The 21,089-nt window shown below is 31.5% G+C and overlaps 1 protein-coding gene across 1 annotated transcript in view; it reads left to right on the top strand.

The window, feature by feature from the left end:
- Positions 1-662: 662 nt before the first annotated feature.
- LOC145293782 (arginine and glutamate-rich protein 1-like) overlaps positions 663-21,089 on the top strand; it is a 122,626-nt gene continuing 102,199 nt past the window's right edge. Inside the window, exons 1-2 of the mRNA XM_080140322.1 lie at positions 663-1,212; positions 14,054-14,164. Coding sequence (XP_079996448.1) covers positions 1,034-1,212; positions 14,054-14,164 — 290 coding nt within the window. The 5' untranslated portion in view covers positions 663-1,033. The remainder of the gene's footprint in view (positions 1,213-14,053; positions 14,165-21,089) is intronic.

Genomic DNA, 21,089 nt, shown 5'->3' with positions numbered 1-21,089 from the left:
AAAACCACCCCATGTTAAGAACGGCTTTCGGAATAAACATCTCCCTATGTTACGAACGGCTTTCGAGGTTGGGAGTGTTTATTCCGAAAGCCATTCTTAATATAGGGAGGTTGGGGTGTTTATAATACGCTGAGGCATGTCGTAAAAATTTACGTTTATGTTAATAAATATTCGATCAATCGTAAATAAAAGTATTAGCATTAATTCCATTTGAATGTGTAGGTCACGTAATCACGAAAAAAACACACGCACGCGCGAAGTTGTCTTAAGCATTTATTTAATATAAACATTATCTCTATTCCGTAAATGTCGAGTACTACTAAATTATAAAGCATGCTTTATTGGAATTAATAATGCAATAATTTAATTTGACGAGCAGAATAAAGAAAGTAGAAAGGTTAAAGGTTAGTATGGAGTTAGGGTGTGAAATAAATAAACATTAATTGGTTACTAGGACTAAGTAGCTTTTTTACTTCTTTTTCTTATAATTTAAAGATTTTTTTTTAGTCAAATATCTAAACTGGAAATATTAATAATAAATAATTAGACATTTTTTTATAAAATTAAAATAACAGGATATCCGAAACAATTATCGTCTCGTGTGAAATTTATAAGAGGGGGGAAAAAAATGTATACGCAGCAACGGATTAGTAAAAGGCGCTATAATATCAGCCGTATTCGTCCAGACATGACCAATCGATAAGGATATTTTATATACTTTTAGAGGCATTTCCTTTATGCAACACGGGTTATATGATTAAAACTGCACTCATATTTATGTTTTGAATCTCAAAATTTAATTCCAGTCATAACCAGTTTGATTTTTGCATGTTTTAAACTTTACTCTTTTATTTCGTGCGGGTTGGATTAGTCATGTTTTTCAACCAGGCTGCCATATTGAAAATGGAGGTCTGAAAGCAGCTTATACATCGAGAAAGAAAACACCTTTTTTTTTGGAGGAGGGCACTACTGGTACCCTCCATTTTTTTTAGTTGCAATCATTTCTGCGATTTTTCTGAAGAAAGGCCGAAAGATGGGACGATCAAGAAGTCGAAGCAGGTCTACGAGTCGCACGAGACACCGTGCGAAACACAAGAAGAGGCGCACAAGGTCGCGGTCTCGGTCGGCGTCGAGAGATCGCCTTCACGGCACGAGTCGACATCACAGTCGAGCGCAAAGATCCAGGTCGAAAGACAGAAAAAGGGCCGCAAGGTAAGGGACCGAAACTCTACAGTCGACATTTTCATTATACAACTTTTCGAATTCTTAACTACATACGTACATGCAAATAAAAATAACCCGCGTTATATCTATATAGCTTAAAGAGACAGCCAATGCTGTCATCGGAAAGTTATCATAAATGTCTCTGTTCTTGGTGTTCGTTAACTGTTAAGCTAACTTGTTTCTTGATATTAATAGTTTGCTAACTCTTAATATATATACTCGTATAAATAAATGTTCCCCGCTTTATGTATATCTTGTCTAATTAGTAAAGGAGAATGTTGTAACAAAGCTGCCATGCCTGTTTTTAGTGTTATCATACTATAGCTATTATGAATAACATTAAAAAAAATTTTTTAGATTATTTGCTAATATATAATCATAATTATAATCAGCTTTATATATATATATATATATACATGCTTGGCCTTCGGGACAAGATCAAAGTGTAGTATCTGTTCTTCAGATGCTGCACTTCTATTTCTTGTTCTCTTTCGGTGGAGGAGAAATCCTTCACGACTGAGACAATTTTTATTTTTGTACCTTTTCTCCACGTTAAAAAACGACCCTGGTGTCTAACTCTGTCCCGTGGGGAGGCATAGTAAATAGGTACCTATATATATATATATATATATATATATATATATATATATAGGCACATCGATCCCCCGTTACATCCCCGAAGGTAAGCAACGTTGAACCTGGTTAGTGCTAAAATGGGTGACTATTTGGGATTTCCAAATGCTGTACGTGCTCTCCGCTTATCTCGGCATTGTTTCTAGTCGTCCTAGACTTTGTTACTGGACTCTAGCCGATTCAGGAGAGGTGTGGTTGAGGATTGTGCAACCCTTGCCTCACAATTTCACGTGCAGTTACCCTTACAGGGGGTATCGTCTTTCGTGACTGAACGTAGGTTTCCTTATATATATATATATATATATATATATATATATATATATATATTAGTAAAATGACAGTCGTAAATGAAAAATGTCGTTTTGTTTTTAACGTTATGATACTTCTAACATGTTTTAGTATTCATACAAAATATGAACACTTATTCTTTTAGGTAAAAGTTTTTTACAGTATCATTCGTTAATTAAACGGTTAGGTGAAAGTACAAAATAGCTTCTTTTTTTTTTTGTACCCCCCTCCCCCGATTTACATGTTAAGATGTTTCTAGATAATAATGTTATTTCAGCTTAGCACGGTCCGTATTCTACACAAGTACCCATGTTTTTATATTTTTATTATATTAATCCCCCTAGAAATAACTGTATATTTTTAAGACTGGTTATGGCTAAAAAATTAAAAACAGCTTCAAAATAAAACTAATACACAAAATTAAAAAACATTTCTGGATTAATCGAGGTAAAATGTTTACTTATGCAGAGAAGGTATCGTGTTGAAATGATAATGTTATTATTTAGAAACTTGTTCTTAACATGTAGAGGGAATGGTTTTTACTGCTTTATAACTATTCTATACTTTCACCTAACAATTTAATAAACAAGAGTGATGCAGAAGAATAGGCGACAAGAAGTCCGCAGCAAATAGTGTCAGATAAAAACTTAATTTTTCTTAAAAAAAAGAAAAAACGAAATAAATATTTCATGAAGTAGTATATTTTTTTTATAATACTAAAATCAAATTGAAAACAATAACATTTTATGCAAAAAAATAATTACGGATAATGCTGTATGCTGCAGACTTCGAGTCTCCTATTTCTCTACATCACCAGCAAAAGATACCATAAAACTTGAATTTAATTTTAAAATACCATTTAAAAATAACACGTTCTGCATAAGTACCGTAAAATGAAAGAAAAAAATCCCCCAAAACAAAACACTACTACTACTACTACTACTACTGAATTTGAACCAAAATGGGGTTTGTTTTAAAATCCAGAGGTACAAAGTTGTTAAAAAAAAAAAAAAAACCCAAATACATAACAAATGTAATCAAAGGCAAGATAAGTTACTTTTCTACCTAACTGAATAAGCTTTTAGTGTTTCTTTATTTAATGTAAAAACAAATAATATTGAGCGCTACCAGAGAACAAGAAAAAATGGCCGTGATGTATCTTTACAGCTTTGAAATCTTGATCATCACTTCAAAATAAGAAATAAAACAAAATGGTGATAGAAACCCACCCAATAAATGTCACCGTAACATTTATAGGGTGAGTTTCTATCACCGTTTTGTGTCTTACTTTAAGTTTTTGTCAAGACTTCAGAGACATCGTGGCCATTTTTTTCTTGTTCCCCGGGACTTCTCAATATTATTTTTTTTTTTTTTTTAATCAAATAAACACTTTACATTAAATAAAAATACTAAAAACTTATCCAGTTAGGTAGAAAAGGGCGGACCTGAATGAGACCCCCCCCCTCCTACCTTTCCATGTTAAGAACAGCTTTCGGAATAAACACCCTCCAACCTCCCCATGTTAAGAACGCCTTTTTTTTTTTTTTTTTTCAGTGGATTATTATTAATTGGATACTAATATATAGGGGGAGGTGGGGGGGGCGAAAAGTAACTTTTCTTGCCTTTTATAAGCCCCCAAACTATTTTTAATTTTGCTGTTGAGAACTTGTGCATTACTGTCATGTAACAACTTTTTTGGTTTCATTTTGAAGAGCGCAGGACAAAGAGACGATGCAATCCCAGAACCAGGAGGATCGAAAATGTCAACAATACAATAACGCTTTACATAGTATCAGCAATATCATCATTTTGTGTCTAATTTAGCTTGTGCATACTTTTTACAGATGCCAAAAGACACTTAAATTGAAAAATGGAAAGAACGTTTTTTGCCGTTTATGTTAAATTTTATTAGAGGCTGTAACACCGAAGTTTATCTTTCAGTGTCCAACTTGTTTTTGTGCATCAGATTTGCACAGGCATGAATTAATGAAAACAATTTTATTCTGGACCAATCAGAACTTTCTAAATGGGCTTTCTGGGAACTACCTAAATCCTTAAAAAAGCCAGATTTTCTTTCAATAAACAGTTGAGACCAAAAAATTCAGACAGTGCTAACATACATCTCTATTTAATCACCATAATCCTCAACTCACATAATCATACACTGTCACTTGCATACTCATTGCACTGAAGGGAACAGCGAGGATACTAAAAAGAGCTCTCAGTTGCTTTCAATAAAAAGCCGGGCAATGTTGGCAGCTGGTTTGGCTGTCCCATACCCAGCATTACAATCTTCAAAGAAAGAAAATGAAAAAATAAAACTTAAAAAGTATAACGCACACACAATGACTACTCAAGTCCCTCAAGTGTAGCCTGCTCATTTAAAACAACTCCTCAGTTGAAATATTCCCAACCCTTCTCAGTGAACTCTCTTCCTAATATGAAATCAAAGAACATTGACTCTTATAAACAACTTTCAATGAATTATAATTTATTTCATTGAGCAGAGAAATTTTGCTTGATTTCCTGACCCCTATAACTAGGTATGGGTATTAATGGTGGAAAACTGATAGGACATAGTTTTGAAAGCCGGGTTATCATATTTATTTTTTTGTTTTGGTTTCTGACTACTTTTTGATTGTATTTGAAAGATTGAAGCCTAAATTTGATTTCCAAAAGAAAAAAAATCATGTTTACATTGATGCCTTAAAACAGCGTTCCTATGTAGTCGCCATGTTTAAAGTGCAGATGTACATGTGTTTAATAAATCTAGCTAGGTCATTTTTCTTTTGTTTTTATGCACAAATATGCTTTGTGTCTGGGCGTGTTGTTAGGTAGGTTTTCCATCGGAATGCTGCTGATAAGTATTGAAAATCAATAAAAAAAAATATTCCAATTAAAGAAGATACAGTCCGATTTTGACCGAAGTTAACAATCTCATACAGCCTAACATCACAAATGCATTTGAGAAGTTTTACCTCCACACAAGCAGAAGGGACTCGCATATAACCTCAACAGTAGGTTCTTTTCGAAATAAATGCTTCTTAGAGTGCAATTGACCCATGATACTTGACTTTTGGGTCCTGGATATGACCTTAAACTATATCCAGTGGTGAGGCCCCAACTTGTGGGCTTTGGGGAGTGTGGAGCCACCCTTTAATTGCCATTGCTCCCAGGTCCACTCTGATCCAGAGTGGTAGTACCTGTTAGGGTCCCAACTATGGGTTAAATAGAAACTGATTTGAAAACAACAAATATATTCTATTAAAAAAATTTTCTTCAAAATCTTTGGATTCGGCATTAAATAACCTGAAAAGGGTTGATATGTCGTAAAACAAAAACAACCAACCAACCAACTAACTTTACTTTTGGATTTTAAACTTTAATTCAAGGCATTATGTGAAAATAATTTTATAAAATCAATCCTAGGTTCTCTGCAATGCAATATAGATTATAATGTATTGTGGGCTGTCACTGCAGGGAGGCATATGAAACTTCCTCCCTGTGCATTGTGGTGGGTCCCTGACTAAAGCAATCAATCTATCTGATTAAAAAATTATCAATTTCACAGGTTTCAGTGGCAATAAAAATATTGGAATTGTAGAACATTTGTTGATCCTCATTCAATCCCGGGCAACATCTTTTCTTGTTTGATCCATAAAAACAGCCCTATTTTGAAACTATTACTAATACTACATTTACTGGGACAGAAATCAAAATGAACGGACACCATCCTTTTGAACAGGATTTTTTTTTTTTTTTTCTTTCAATCAATCAATAAGGGTTTTATCACTCAATGAGAAACCTCTTCGTGGACTTTAGCCATTTAACTCTGTCCCGAGCTATCCGCTGCTATGTGGAATCCATGTGTTGTATCAGGTCGTCCCTCCGTCTCATTTTTGGTTTTCCCTTTGGCCTCTTATGTTCACGGGGTGTCCATTGTCTTGATGGACCATCTGTTGTCATGTTGTCTGGCTACATGCCCTGCCCATCTTTCCTATTTTGTTCTGCAAAAACAAACACCATTTTCCTCCAGAAAACAATAAAATTAAACACCACAAAAAAATATTTGAAGATATAAACTTGAAGCATAAAAGCTTTGCAAAATTATTGGATTCGATGTTAAATAAACAGAAAAGGGTTGATATGCCATAAAACAACCAAACCAATTAGACTAAAATTGGCACTTACCGATTACAAAACGGTACTGATTTTTATTATGAAGTCTTTTTTTTTTTTTTTTCCTCTCTCCAGCCAACTCTTCTTAGAATCAACACAATTGTATTGTCCGTAAATGATAGGAATGGTCAGCTGATTTGCTTTGTTTTACTATTTTTATTGTTAATCACAGACAAAAAAAAAAAAATTAGTTTATTTTGTTGTCTTAACTTATATGGTACCTGATTGCCGCTTAACACTGGTCATTTAACTAGAAGTGATTATGCTGTACTATGTGCACACCAGCAACATCGTTTGCATGAACAAAATAAATTTGAAAATTTCTTTTGTCAAAGTCAAGCAATGTGTAATTCTTTCTATTATTGCTTCTCTACTATTATATCAAAGGAACTTTGTGTGTGAGTTCGTTCCCTATGAACTCGAAAATGGTTTGGTCGATTTTTATGAAATTTCACACAAATATACCTTATATGTTGGATAGGTGTTATACCAGAATGCCTTTGATAAGTATCAATAATCGAAATAATCCAATGAAAGAAGGAACAGGCGATTTTGACCAAAGTTAACACCTTACACAGCCTAATATCACAGTTACGACGACGACCGGTTCTACGCATGCGTCAGATGACGTCATGACCTGATTTAGTTTAAATAGTTGAAGAACTGACTAAATTTCATGTATGTCGTGTTAGCTCAGTTGGTTAGCGCGTTGGTTCATTATCTAAACGTTTTGGGTTCGAATTGTGGTGTGAGACGTCTTCTTTTTTTTTTTTTTTTTTCGATTTTTTAAAATTTAAATATTGAACCAGTGTTATTTAAGCCATTTTTCACATAACGTTCGTTTTTCTTTTTTTACTTCGCTTATTCTTAAGTTTTTATTAACAACATGACCGACCACACACACCCAAAAACACCTGGGTACCCACTGATTTTTTAAATTGTAATATCGAAACAGGCTTATTTAAGCCATTTTTCACATTTTTTTTTTTTTTTTAACGTTCATTTTTCTGTTTTGTTTTTTGTTTTTTCGATTTTTACATTTAACATTGTTCGTTTGCCTTACGTTAGTTTTTTTTTCAATGTTTTTTTGTGTTTTTTGTAGGGGACACTACTCCAGTCTAAATCAACATTGACAATTGCATTTAGTTTTACCCTTTGTCCAGAAAGGTTTAGTATTAAACTGGGTTAGTGTTTAGAAGACAGAAGATTATAGGATATTTTGGGCATTTATCTGATTTTTATAAATGCCTGTAGGGAAAACTATTTCGTATCATCTTGCATAAAATATTAGATCGTCATTTTTACTCTAATGGTTTGACTTGAAAGCAGTATTCAATTGAAATATTTAAAAATTATAGAGAAATCGCTTTGCAATCCTTTTTGGATTAAGATTGGCCTCAATGACTGGTTGATTTTGTATTTCATATTGCTATATATATATGAATTAGAATTTATTTATGAAATCAAACTTTTTGTTATAGATTGTCATAATTTAATAGCTTTTTTTTTTTTCTTTTTTTACAAAAAATTGTATAAGATTCTCCATATATTTAGCAATACACATGAAAAAATTGAAATAGCTTAAAATATTTCAATATTGGTATACATAGAAAGAGCTTGATGGCTAAGAAAGAATCTTTTTAAATTTTAAAAATCTGATTAAAATTAAGGAAGTTATGGCTATTTTTGTACCTCACACGTTTGGATATTTTCCCCTCTTAAAAGACCATATGCGTTTCGTCACATTTTTTACACTACTTTTTCAGTAAAAATGTCATATCTTTGTTAAAACACAAGACTAAGCAATGAAATTTACCATATAAGTGTATTTTTGTACAAGGAATCAGAATATGCGACTGAAAATCTCCCAAATTTCATGTTTCCAAATAATCTGCAGTAAATGTGCATAAATTTGCTGCAATTCCTTAAAAATGCCATGTATGCATAAACAGAAAAGAAGTTGGAGAATTCATAGTTAAATTGTAATGTGCTTTATCTACAAAACACTTAAATCTAAACATAGGACCATTTAAAAATGAATATATTGCAATATTATTGTAGATTAACATCTGTTTTACCCCACCCAACCCCTTCTGACCACCCCTCCAAAATGGGATTCTACCTTTTTAGGCAATTATGTATGGATTGCCATGAAAAACTTTAATGAAAGATAAACAAATTATTTTAGAATTTAATGTAAAATAATTCCCCATTACAGTTTATTTTAGCGTTTTAAGGCAGTTAACTGGGGTGTTTTTATGGGAGATAAATCCTGTATGCTTTTTGTTTTATTTTTTTTTTTAAGACGATTATGTGTGGTTTTAAGAGGGGTTTCTATGCAATGAGAATATGGGGAGGGTTGCCATTCGAACTTTGAATTAATTGTAGGGCTAATGAAAATTATGTGTTAACATACTGAAGACTTGACAGAAACAAAAACAACAAAAACTATTAGAGGGGGGCGGTTAGTTTCACAAAAATTCAATGTAAAATAATTCACCATTTCCAGGCCATTCTAGCATTTTGGGACAGTTAACCAATTTATTATGTGCATTTTTCTTTAAGGAAGGATCTATTTTTTGTTTGTTTTAGACGCTTGTATGTGGCTTACAGAGGTATTTTGTTTGAGGGGGGGGCTTGCCACTCGAACTTAGTGTTATTGTTAGGGTTAAAAAGTATTTTAGAAAGTTATATATATGTGTATTCAGCAGGTAAAAAAGTCAGCAAATGTTATATTTAGTTTTAATTTAATAAAAAACTGCGTTACGAAATTTCAAAGAAAATTCCATAAATTTGTTGATTTCTATTTTCGAGGTTGAAGGTGTTTATTCCATAGGCTGTTTATACTACGCTGGAGCAGGTGGTGAAAATACCTTTTGCTTAATAAGTAGAAAAAAAAATAAAGGGGTTTGTATTACTGTATACAGATTTGAAAAAGTTATCAAAAAGCAAATACATAAATAAATGTTATCAAAGGCAAGATAAGTTACTTTTCTACCTAACTGGATATGTTTTTATTTAATGTAACATGTTTATTCAGCTCGAAAAACATAGTGCTTACCGATGAATTGGAAAGTTAAAAATGGCGGCCGACTATCTCTTTCACACGATAAGTTTGGGAAAAATGAGTTAAAAATAAAAAACTAGACAAAATACTGTTAAAAACCCGCCGAATATATATCTGCCTATGTCACGGTCACATATATTGAGCTAGTTTCTAACAGTATTTTGTCTGGGTTTTTATTTATAACTCATTTTCCCAAACTTACCGCCTCAAAGAGAGTCGGCCGCCATTTTTAAATTTCTGAATACATTGGTAAACACTGTTTTTCGAGCTGAATAAACATGTTACATTAAATATAAACACTAAAAACATATCCAGTTAGGTAGAAAAGTAACTTATCTTGCTTTTGATAACATTTATTTGTTATATATTTGTTTTTTGACAACTTTTTCAAATCTCTGTATAGTAATACAAACGAGATTTCCATACATCTTTTGATTTTGAAAACATTTGTGGCTGTTCGCAGTAAAACATTGTTTCAATTCGCTGTTCAAAACTAATGCAATGAATAAAAGTGCATGCAAGCTATATATCTACAAAGTTTATTTTGTGTTCTTAACCATGTTTTTAAATTTGACCAGAAATGTGAGAAATTATAATGGATTCATAATGCCGAATTGGTTGGGATTGTTATTATACATTCTGAAAACCGAATAGTTCTAAACTAATGTTATTCTGATAACAAAATAGCTCTAATTAAACATATCAGAACATTTCTATTCATATTTTCATGCTTTCCTTAATACGTTCGTGAATAAAAATTAAAGAATGCGTGTTGTTTATACTGTGCTATGACTAATACTACAGCTGCTGTTACTAATACTAACTTAATTTGACCAAACTCGAGAAATAGAAACATTTTTTTTTTTCGGGTAGGCCCTTTTAAATTATCAATTACCGCGGTCCTACTCAACATAGAATAATACTTTTAATTGATAAAGATAGTAAAAAGAATGATTTACTTACTAGTGGGTGTCCGATGAAATTTTTTTTCGAAATGTTCAATACTCGTCATATTAAAGTCTTATTTTTAACACGACAAAAAAAGAAATGGTCAAAAATATTTTGAACACTTGACAGTATTAAGATTAACACCTCTTCTGATTGGTTCCCAAATTTCATGATGAAATTCTTCATACAATCATGGTACGGGCCTTTAGAAAACGGAGGGTCATTACAAAATCTTATCGAAAATGCCATTTTATGACGTTCACATTTTTATCACTTTATTTGTTTAAAACTCTTAAAATATATAATGTACATTCATATTTATTAATTCATTTGAAAGTATATTCATTTCTGAACAAAACAGTAATTTGGAGATTTGAAGTGCTTTGGTTTAAAAATATGGCTATTTCAGTAGAACTACTTTGAAATCTGTGATTATCTAAAGCGCTTTTTTCGTCTGTGTGTATTACTAATATATTTCTTATTGATTTCATCTAAAATTAAATATTATTTCCACTTACAAACTACAAGGTCTAAAATTTTGTATTTACTTTGTAATCTGTTGCTTAGTTTTCTCCTTTCTATTTGATATATTTATTTTACCAGCTTTTACATTCAAATAATTATATTTAACTAACTTCTCACGTTAACATTTGATTAGTTTTGAACTCAATACTGCAATACTAACTATATCTTAATTGCCCTCTAAGATTTCTAACTATGCGTTTCATTCTCTTAAATAATATCATAAAATCTCCTCCATAATACAATAATTAGTGTAGTATACAATAACTTATGGATTACCTTCTTAGTAAATTTCTTGTCCTTTAAATGAGTTTGAGGTGCAATCACATTTAATTGTATACTTTATAATTTAGCCGCATCTAAATTCCACAACACAAAAGTTTTCATTATTGTTATTGTCTGCACTTACATTTTCTCTCGATTGATTCACTTTAACTTTGAATTACTTCAATATTTTAGATACTTTTAAATATACATATTTATAATTTTAAGATTAGATATGTAGAAATAATTTAATTAACCTTCGCTCTTATTAGCATTTAATACTAATCTTGAATTACTATCATAGAATATGGTCTTTTTAAAAATATTTCCATTAAATAATATTTAATTTTCTCTTGAGTAATAAATTTCAATTTAAAATATGGCAATTAAAATTATTAATACTTTTATGTACGCGTTGGTTAGTTACATTTGTGACTGCAAATTTAAAGAAAGTAGCATAGCTAGCTAAATTGAACCACATGTATTTGCATATTAAATTATTTAATATGCATACATGTCTAATGAGCAAGTTTTCACATATGGAGATCAGAGCCTGTAACTGTTAGTATCACTTTAGACAGTTATACGCTGCCCACCCCCTCCATTTTCTTTCCCTAAGCTTTTTCAAACTTTAAACCCTCTATTAGTGACTCCTCCTCCTCCTCCTCCTTCTTTGTATCTTTTTTCATTCTTTTTAATGTAATAACATTTGAGATATAAAGATATTGAAATATTAAATTGTTGAAAATGCATGCATATATAATGAATGAGTTTTCACATGTTTATGAAGGTCTTCACGCTTGTGTCTATTTGTGTTCGCTTTAGACAGGCATGTGCATCCACTCACCTATTCCACACCTCCTTTTGTTTTTTCCTCATCTTAATTTCAGCTTATGTCAACTTCCATTTCAATTTCGAAACCCTATATTAGAGAGTTCTTAACCCTCTCCACTCCTCTGTCTTTTTCTTCATATCTCTTTCTTTTTCATGCCTAAGCTGGCCTTGACAACCTAAATATACCTTAAATAAAATTATATTTGTATTTTCATCTCTGAGAGGAAATTTTTTTCTCCCTTAATATATTCAATATTCTATTATACTTTTAACATTTTTAATAATTTTAATATATATATATATATATATATATATATATTATAAGTAATGTGATTGATGATTTAAAAATCAAATTATAATCAAATTAAAAATCCATTTCATAAGAAGGAACAACAACAAAATCAATTATCTGTACGATCGTTTCGGAAAACAATGCTTTTTATTGTGGTATACATCAAGTTACGTACAATAATTACATATAGTTTTTTAATAAGCAAGGTCTCCTCATCAGCAAATTTTTAAGGGTTTTTATTGAATTTAAAAGACACCATAAATAAACTTAGCATTAAAAGTAAGGCAGATGAATCTGAAAAAATTGAAATAAAAGGTCTGGATTTAAAATTTAAAAGAAAATTAATATGGGTTAGAGATATAAAATAGAGTAAAATATATATTTTTTAATTTACATTATAAGTTTGCTTTAAAAATATATAGAGATATTTACCTTTTAATTTTTCGCTTTTTGAAATCAGGAACTATGGTTAAAATACTCATTTAGATGTTTGCTATAGCTTTTTATCTTATTGAATGATGAATTTTAAAAGAATTTTAAATATATATATATATATATATATATATATATATATATATATATATATATATATTAATTATATAAGTTTCTCAGCAAATAATATCAAAAAATATTTTCAGTTAAATCATTTTTATATTATGCTTGCACAAATATTAAATTTTTCAAAGGATCTTACCATAGTGAACTTTATGGATGACATATGTATGATTTTAAAATTCAAAGAACTTGCCTTTCGGCCTTGAACATACATAAAAAAAAACACAATGCAGACTGGAATATACTAGTATTGCTTTGGATTTTACAACTGTTTCTGTATCTTCATTCATTCAGCCATGGAATATCATTTTTATACAATCATTTTAGATTTAATTTTCAATTTATGTGATAATAAGCAAAATTTATAATTACCTATATTTATTTTGCTAAAAATATTTCCTCCTATGAGATAAGCCATTCATTGAAAATCTATGGATTAAGGAAAAAAACTAAATTTTATACTCGTCAAATTTTGTTAATTTTTTAATTTACGTAATTTAATTTTCATTTTTATATATATATACTAGTGGGGGTACCCGGTGTTGCCCAGGTGTCGCGGTAAATAAAACACTGTCCCGCACTCAAAGTTGACGTCATTAAGTCGTCAACTTTGAGTGCGGGACAGGCTTATATACCGCGAATCTGTTCGCTTCTTTTTTTATACGAAAAAGCTTAATGCACATGCGGCGATTGAAACGTGAAAATCGGACAAATTTAATAAACAGGCGACCCCGGTTGTTAACTCGTAGATATTATCATTTAGGCGTTGATATAAAAAGTTTTAAGAAGTGAGTCGACCGATCGCTTCTCAGAAAAAAGTCTTTCTTGGACATACACAAAAAACAAACATACATACATATACATACACACATTTTCGCTTATATATATATATATATATATATATATATATATATATATAAATCTCACACAGGGTTCTAAAACTTGTATGTGTTTCGGCAGCCTCTTACATGAAAGCATTTTTTTTTTTTTTGTTAATTCATATTTTTGGAGATGCTGTTATAGGTGATAATTGCAATAACACGATTATAACTTGTAAATGGCATGTCGAACCTATGGTCTATGCCAGCATTCTAGCATCTGTCATTCGGAAATAAACACAAATTTAAAATTTTCATGAATTGGCTTGTAATATTGTCACAGACATTTTCATTAACAGTTTCATTTGTCAAACTTTTTATTGTAAATGTTAATTTAACTTTTTTTTTTTTTTTTTTTTTTTTTTTTAGGCGACGTTCATATTCTTCTAGTAGTTCAAGTAGTGATGAAGACCTTATTATTCGCGCCAAGAAAAGGGAAGAGGAAGAAAAGAAAGCGGAGATGGAACGGCAACGAGTCTTGTAAGTAATTCAGTTTTTCATATAAACGTCTTAATCTTCATATTAATACAATTATCTTTGTATTTCTTGCATCAATGTTACTTTGATAATTACACATTGATTTGTTTCTATTTTTGAATGTTTATCACAATCACAAATACGATAACATAAAATGAAATTTTAGAAATCATATTTACAAAAAAATAATTATAAAATGAAATCTGCCAGAATGCATTCCAGTTCTTTCATAAGTCAACCATCTTAATATTTTGTTAATACTCGAAAAAAAAAAAAATTCCTTTGTGACACTTGGAAATTTTTATGCATTAAAGATACAAAGTTCTGTCTTTAAAATTCTTAGCAAATCAGCATGTATTAAAACATTGGAATGTTTTAGAACTTATTTACATTGAATAAATTTATAAATAGAGATTAAAATATTACCTAACAAGATTATTTATAGTTTTATAATTTAACGATTAAACAATCTCAAAAGAAAAGCTGAACAAAAATTGAAAAAGTTCTCAGCTAACACCATTTAAGCGGAGCGAGTCTTTTATTTCTAACATGTAAGTTTGTATGTACAAGGTCATTCGAAAAGTAAAGCCTCCTTTTTTTTATACTCAAAATGTTTAAGAACTATGAAGACAGGAATGCTATCATTAAAATCAGCAACCTTTTGTGCTTCAGAATTTGTTTTTCTACATGGTCACCACCATTTTCAATGCACTTTTTCCAGTAATTCAATGACTGATCTCTGCTTTTAACACATGTCCATAACAGGGGTTACTTTCTTAGTCACCATCAATACCTGCAACAGAGATTAAATTTTCAGGTCATGAATGCAGGAGTTCAGTCATTATTAGAATGCAATTGGCAATCCTCTCTTATCATTCAGATGAAATTAAAAAAAAAAAAAAAAAAAAATTTAAAAAATAGGAGGCATTACTTTTGGAAAGCCCTTTGTATTCACTGGATAATGTCAGAACATTACATCATCTTAAAGATATCCATACATAATGTAATGACTAGGGCTATGACAACAGCATATTCTTTTCATTGTTTTGACTCTCGAGTATATATCCGACACGGTTAATCAACCGAGGACCACATCACTCTATAAAAGCATATAAGATATCAATGGATACACACTCGAGAGTCAAAACAATGAAAAAAATATGCTGTTATCCTACCCCTAGTAATGAATCAGTTCCTCCATTATTAAACATCATTCATTAAATATCATTTTATCTATTACTAATAGAACAGTAGTCTTTATAATGAAAAATATGACAATTTATTAACCCTTTTTATCAGTTTTGTTGTGATTATATAAAAAAAATAGTTGCCATTGTTGGGAGGAAGAGGGGCATGGATAATAAAATAGCTTTTAAAAAAATGTAATATTCTTTTGCAACTAGTTTCTCTACCTTTCCCTCTTACTGCCCCTCTCCTCTTTACCTTTCTCTGACAATTTTTTTCAATATAATAAAAAAGAAAGCTGAACATTTGATCTAGTGTTTGTTATTTTGGAAACAACTTTTAGTAAAAATATTTAAAAAAAAAAAAAAAAAAAAAAAATTAAAGGAATGATTATTCCAGTGTTTAAATTTTTTTACCATAACCAGGACTGAAGTGGTTACCTAGCATTGTCCGGGGGCATAGACAACAAAAGAAAAAAAAAACTATAACATTTCTTAAATCTCTCCCCATCTCTCTTTTTTCTTTTTTTTCTTTCTTTTTTTTTTCTTTCTCGGGTAAATGAACCCTCCCCCCCCCCACACACACACACACACTAATTCTGTTACCAGTTGATTCCCCAACAAAGTAAATATTACCAAAAATGTGCCCATACTTTATTCAAGCCAATACTGAAAATAAAACCTCAGCTTTGTGGGTGTGTCTTTCATAGTATCTGACTTTTAACTGGACATGCAAACAGACAAAAACCAATTGCTAGCAAAACCCTCAAAATTAGACTCTGAAAAAATTAAGGATTTTTTGTTTATTTGTTAGCACTAAAATAAGAAATGAAGGGCGTCTCCTTGCTTCTCATGTCATAAGTAAGTATTGTAGGGGAGAAATAGACAACAACTTTTTTTTTTTATATGCCTACTTCAACTTGTTTACTAGTCAGGTCTCCTTAGAAAATTTCCTCCAGCCTTTACATTATTTATGCTGTTCTCAATTTTTTTTCTGTTTACATATTTTTTTTATTACATCTGACTTAGCCAGACAGTCCTTTACCCTGACTTTCTTTGAATACTTCTAAAGACATTTAGATGAAAAATTACCATGGTTTTATTCGTCCCCCTCCGATTTATCAGAGAGGGACCTATGTTTTTCAGTGGCATCCGTCCATGCAGATAATTGTCAGATAAGCGTCCATTAGTTTTTTCTTGAAATTTTGCCATAAATTGTATTTCATTATATATGTACAGTAAAAAAAAAAATTTTTTCCAAAAATTCCCGTTGCATCCCCAGGGGCTCAAAGAAGTCAAAAATAGCACGTTTTGCCCCATGACTTTTGAACTATCCATTATATTTTTCTGAAACTTAGCCAAAATGTGGAGTCCATTGTTCTTAATATAAATCTAGTATTGGTGAACCTGGCAAAATTTTGGTTCGCGTCCCCAGGGACTTTTAGTGCTAACGATGCCCCTTTTTGTGGCTTTTTTTTTTCATATTTCTCAACAAAAACTTAATATATCTGACTATATAGTGGTTTTTCACAGTGGTCAACTCAAATAATACACTTGTTAAGGCCTGAAACTACAATGTTATCCATTTACACTGTGATTCGGCATCCTCAGGGGCTCAAAAGAGGTAAAAAATGCCCCAGAATGGCCAAATATGACATTTTTTGCTCCATAGCGTTTAATCCATCCATTAGATTTTCCTGAAACTTGGCCAAAATGTGAAGGCCATTGTTCTTAATATAAATTCAGTATGGGTGACCCTGGCAAAATTCTTGTTTGCATCCCTCTGGGATTTTTGGGATTAAAAACATACCTTTTCGGAGCTCTTTTTTCATATTACTGGATATGTATGTCTATATAGTGGTTTTCCATAGTTTGAATTCAAATATACATGCCTTAACGCGTGAAACTACACCGTTTATCCATTTTCACTGGGATTCGGCGTTCCCAGGAGCTCAAAAGGGATCACAAATGCCCCAAAATTGCAAAAAAATGACATTTTTTGCCCCATCTATTAGATTTTTCTGAACCTTGGCGAAAATGTGAATGCAACGTTGGCCCTTCACACTTCTTACATTCATCATTTCTTCACTATTTTTTTTGTGGCGTCATCTCGCATGCAACACCAGAGGGGAACCACGCATGCGCAGTTTGTACTAGCTGAAATACTCAGCATTCAGTGTATAAAATTAATGTCAAATATAGGGGAAAAAAAAAAAAAATAATATGCTTCCATATTTGAAAAAGAATATTCTAACCAAATGAATGAAATAGATATTTGAAGTGATTGAAAAAAAAAATACAAAAAAAAAAAAAAATAAATTTTTAAGGTAACGTAAGCATTATGGAGAATATAACGCGAACCATGTGCCTCTTGCTTCCCTTATTTTGTTCTTTCTTTCTTGCCATCTATAAGTAATGTTTCTCTCAAAGGGAGAAGAATGGATGTTTTCTGGTTCAGAAAAAAAATTGAATGAAGCAAATGATTTTTGTTTTGATTCATTTCTTTCAGCAGATATAAAAATACAAAAAAAAAAAAAAATTTCAAAGTAATATGAACGCAGAAATATAACTAGTGGAATCCTATTCCGCTGTGCTTTTTACATCAATTTGTATAATTTACTGTTAATAACAATATTCTTTTTGAAAAATATGTCAGTCAGTCAATATTAAAGAAAATAAAATTACTCTTTCTGAGTGTAAACATAAGTGTTAGCGAAACAAACTACTTTTTTAAATGCGTGAAAGGTGATAATTTGTGATACCTTATATTATTATTATATAGATGCTGTGGTTTTGGGACAACGGAAATCCTCTGTTCTCAGTTGCGTCTATAAAATCACTACTCTGGGTGCCCGGCGTTGTCTGGGTGTTTGGATGTGTTTGAGCAAAAAAAAAAAAAAAAAAAAAAAAAAGTTGTAGTAGGCAGGCAGGCTCGAACCCGTGAGGCAAAAGCGGAAAAGAAAGTGGAGGTGTGTGTAAGGGTGTTGGTTAAGCAAAAAAAAAAAGGGGGGGGTTACAAGTACAAAAAAGTAGTGAGCAGGCTCGAACACATAACACGCCAGAGGAAAAAGAGGTTAAAAAACCAAAAAAAAACTCTCTTACCGATGTACCTACCATGGTTGTGACAGTCGAAATAACGCCTTTTCTGCAACGTCGAGGGTTAAACGACTTGTAAAAAATGTTAGCGAAAAAAAACGACGCTCCTTATACAAAAGTGCCCTGTTGAGCGTGAAGGAATTAAAGGTTTTGGCCAATTTTTTAATGTTTTGTCGTCTGAAGGGTCGAGCTTCAAAATGATATGGATCTTGTGAAAGTCCATCACCTCTGTCAAGTTTTTGCGAAACATACATGCATACATTTAAACAGACAGATGTGATTTCTATTATAGATTATATTATTACAAGTGACATCATACAATAATTCAATCTATTATCAGTACTTGCAGTTTCATGGAATAACTGCAAGTTCCAATCGTTGGGATAAACAAAATGTATGTTATTCAGCTAATGGTCATTTCAAACATTAGTTGAAGAACGGATACACATGATAATCTATAAAGTCCAAATCTTGAGGTCAACATAAACTTTAAAGGGGTCATGAAAAAACATTTTTTTTTTTTTTATCTAGTTTCGATTTTCTCTATTATGGAATTCATTAAGATAAGTAATTTGCATTTATTTTTTTGCAGACTTTTATCCTCCTCTTCATGGTTGTTGTTTCACCGTGTTTCGGCCAACCCCTCCTCTGGCTTCTTCTAGAAGACCAGATGAAAACAAAAAATTTGGATTTATAAGATCAAAAATCTAACCTTGATCACCCTTTCAGGCCCGTGACGCAGTGGATAAACGCATTGAGTCTCTACGTTTCCAAATGAGGTTTGTCTAAAGATAGCGATTTCAATTCTACCCAAAGCAGGCCAGAGGAATAGTTGGCCAAAACCTGATTAAACAACAACTATGAAAATGAGGATAACTGTCTGCAAATAGTTTCTATTTTATCTTATTTACTAAGATTCATTGTTAGTTTTTACTAACATAGTAAGGAACATCTGATTAAAAAATATATATGCATATATGGAGTTCGTAGATAAAAAATAGATCGGAGGTGGGGGAACATGTAAAGTAAGGTTGGACTCTTACTTTTTATCTATGATTTTAACATTGGATCCATTGGATTGGATACAATTTTTTTTTTTTTTTTGTCCTAAGGAAGTGTTCCAATCTTGAGCACTGCTAGAATAAAAGTAAATGTTGCAAAAGCATCAGTTTAAAAAATTTTGTTAAATATGAGTTGTGTCGGATGATCTACGTGTGTGTGTATATATATATATATATATATATATATATATATATATATTGCAATCAAAACCAAACCAAAATAGCATAACAATAATAATAAATAGCATAACAATAATAAATATTTTTTTCTTTTATTAAGCCATGGTCATAAACTCCTTAGCAATAGACATTAGGGAATGCACAAAACTCAGGCATATCACGATAACCAATACAGAATTTTTTTTTTTTTTTTTTTTTTACTTGGGAGTCACTACTTCTCGAGTGGCCTTCGGACCTTGATGATAAGAGTTAATGAATGTTAGGTGGTAGTATATTAATTATTAATGATGTAAATTGGATAGAATTTCATTATTTATGGGGACGGCTCAACAAGAACTTATTTCCATTGGATATGAAGACTACCTTGTATTCATCTGGGAAGCAGGCCAGTGGCAGTGGACAGTTCTGGGGAAAAAAACTTTGTTCATGGAATCTGCGTTTAGATTTAGGCACAGTTAGAGAGTGAGGGAAATTGTATATAGTGGTTGTAGCTGGCTGAGGGTTTTTTTTTTTTTTTTTTTTTTTTGTAAAAGTTTGACAAGAGGGAACTATAGATTGGAGTTCAGTTGAGCACTTGTTGCCATGAAAATAACAATAGAGCAGAGACAGGCTCGCAACATCTCTTCTGTAGGAAAGAGGTTGCAGGGAAGAGAAAAGGGTATCATCTAGGTTTCAAAGCCTGTTTTGAACTCTATCAAGGCTGGATAGGACATACTGAGCATCTCCTGCCCATATGTGGCAGCAGTACTCCATTCTAGAGCATACCTGGCTCATTTACACAGATAGAGGATTGCATCGGCATTGAGATATCCTACTGGAGCGGTAGAGTGATCCAACCATTTGTTCAGCGATCTTGCCAACGAAACTCCAAAAATGTGACAGTGATACATGTTTATTCACACAATTCTGAGGCAGCACGTTCAGAAGTGCAGAACATAATGCAAAAGGAGATTGCCAGTACATCTCTGAGCAAACACTGGTGTGATTATGTAGATGGTCTAATGTGAATTTTTATTTTTATATCTTTACTATTACTAGCATGCTGTTTGGCATTACCTGGTTATAAAATACGTTTCAATATGATATTGTAATTTATGCAGGTTTTTTATTATTATAGAGCCAGTTCTTTATTGATTGCATTGTACCCAATATAGTGATTTCAGAAGTTTAAAAAAAATATGACTTGGTTGACATCAGCTAGAATGCAAACCAAAACCGCACTTCAGCATTATTTGTTACTAATGGATATCAAAACTTTAAAAATTAACCGACTTTGACATATAAATTTGTGGTAGGACGATTCAAATATTTTTCCCCAATTCCGATTATAATTACTGATTCCATACTAAATTTCCAATACAATTACAGATTCCAAGTTTTTATGAATCTCTAAATATCTAACCATAG

The sequence above is a fragment of the Euprymna scolopes genome, chromosome 15, assembly GCF_053919585.1.
Source record: "Euprymna scolopes isolate OS-2025 chromosome 15, ASM5391958v1, whole genome shotgun sequence".
Lineage (NCBI taxonomy): Eukaryota > Metazoa > Mollusca > Cephalopoda > Sepiida > Sepiolidae > Euprymna > Euprymna scolopes.
The sequence above is the reverse complement of the archived record's forward strand: the minus strand, read 5'-3'. Positions and strand labels throughout refer to the sequence as shown.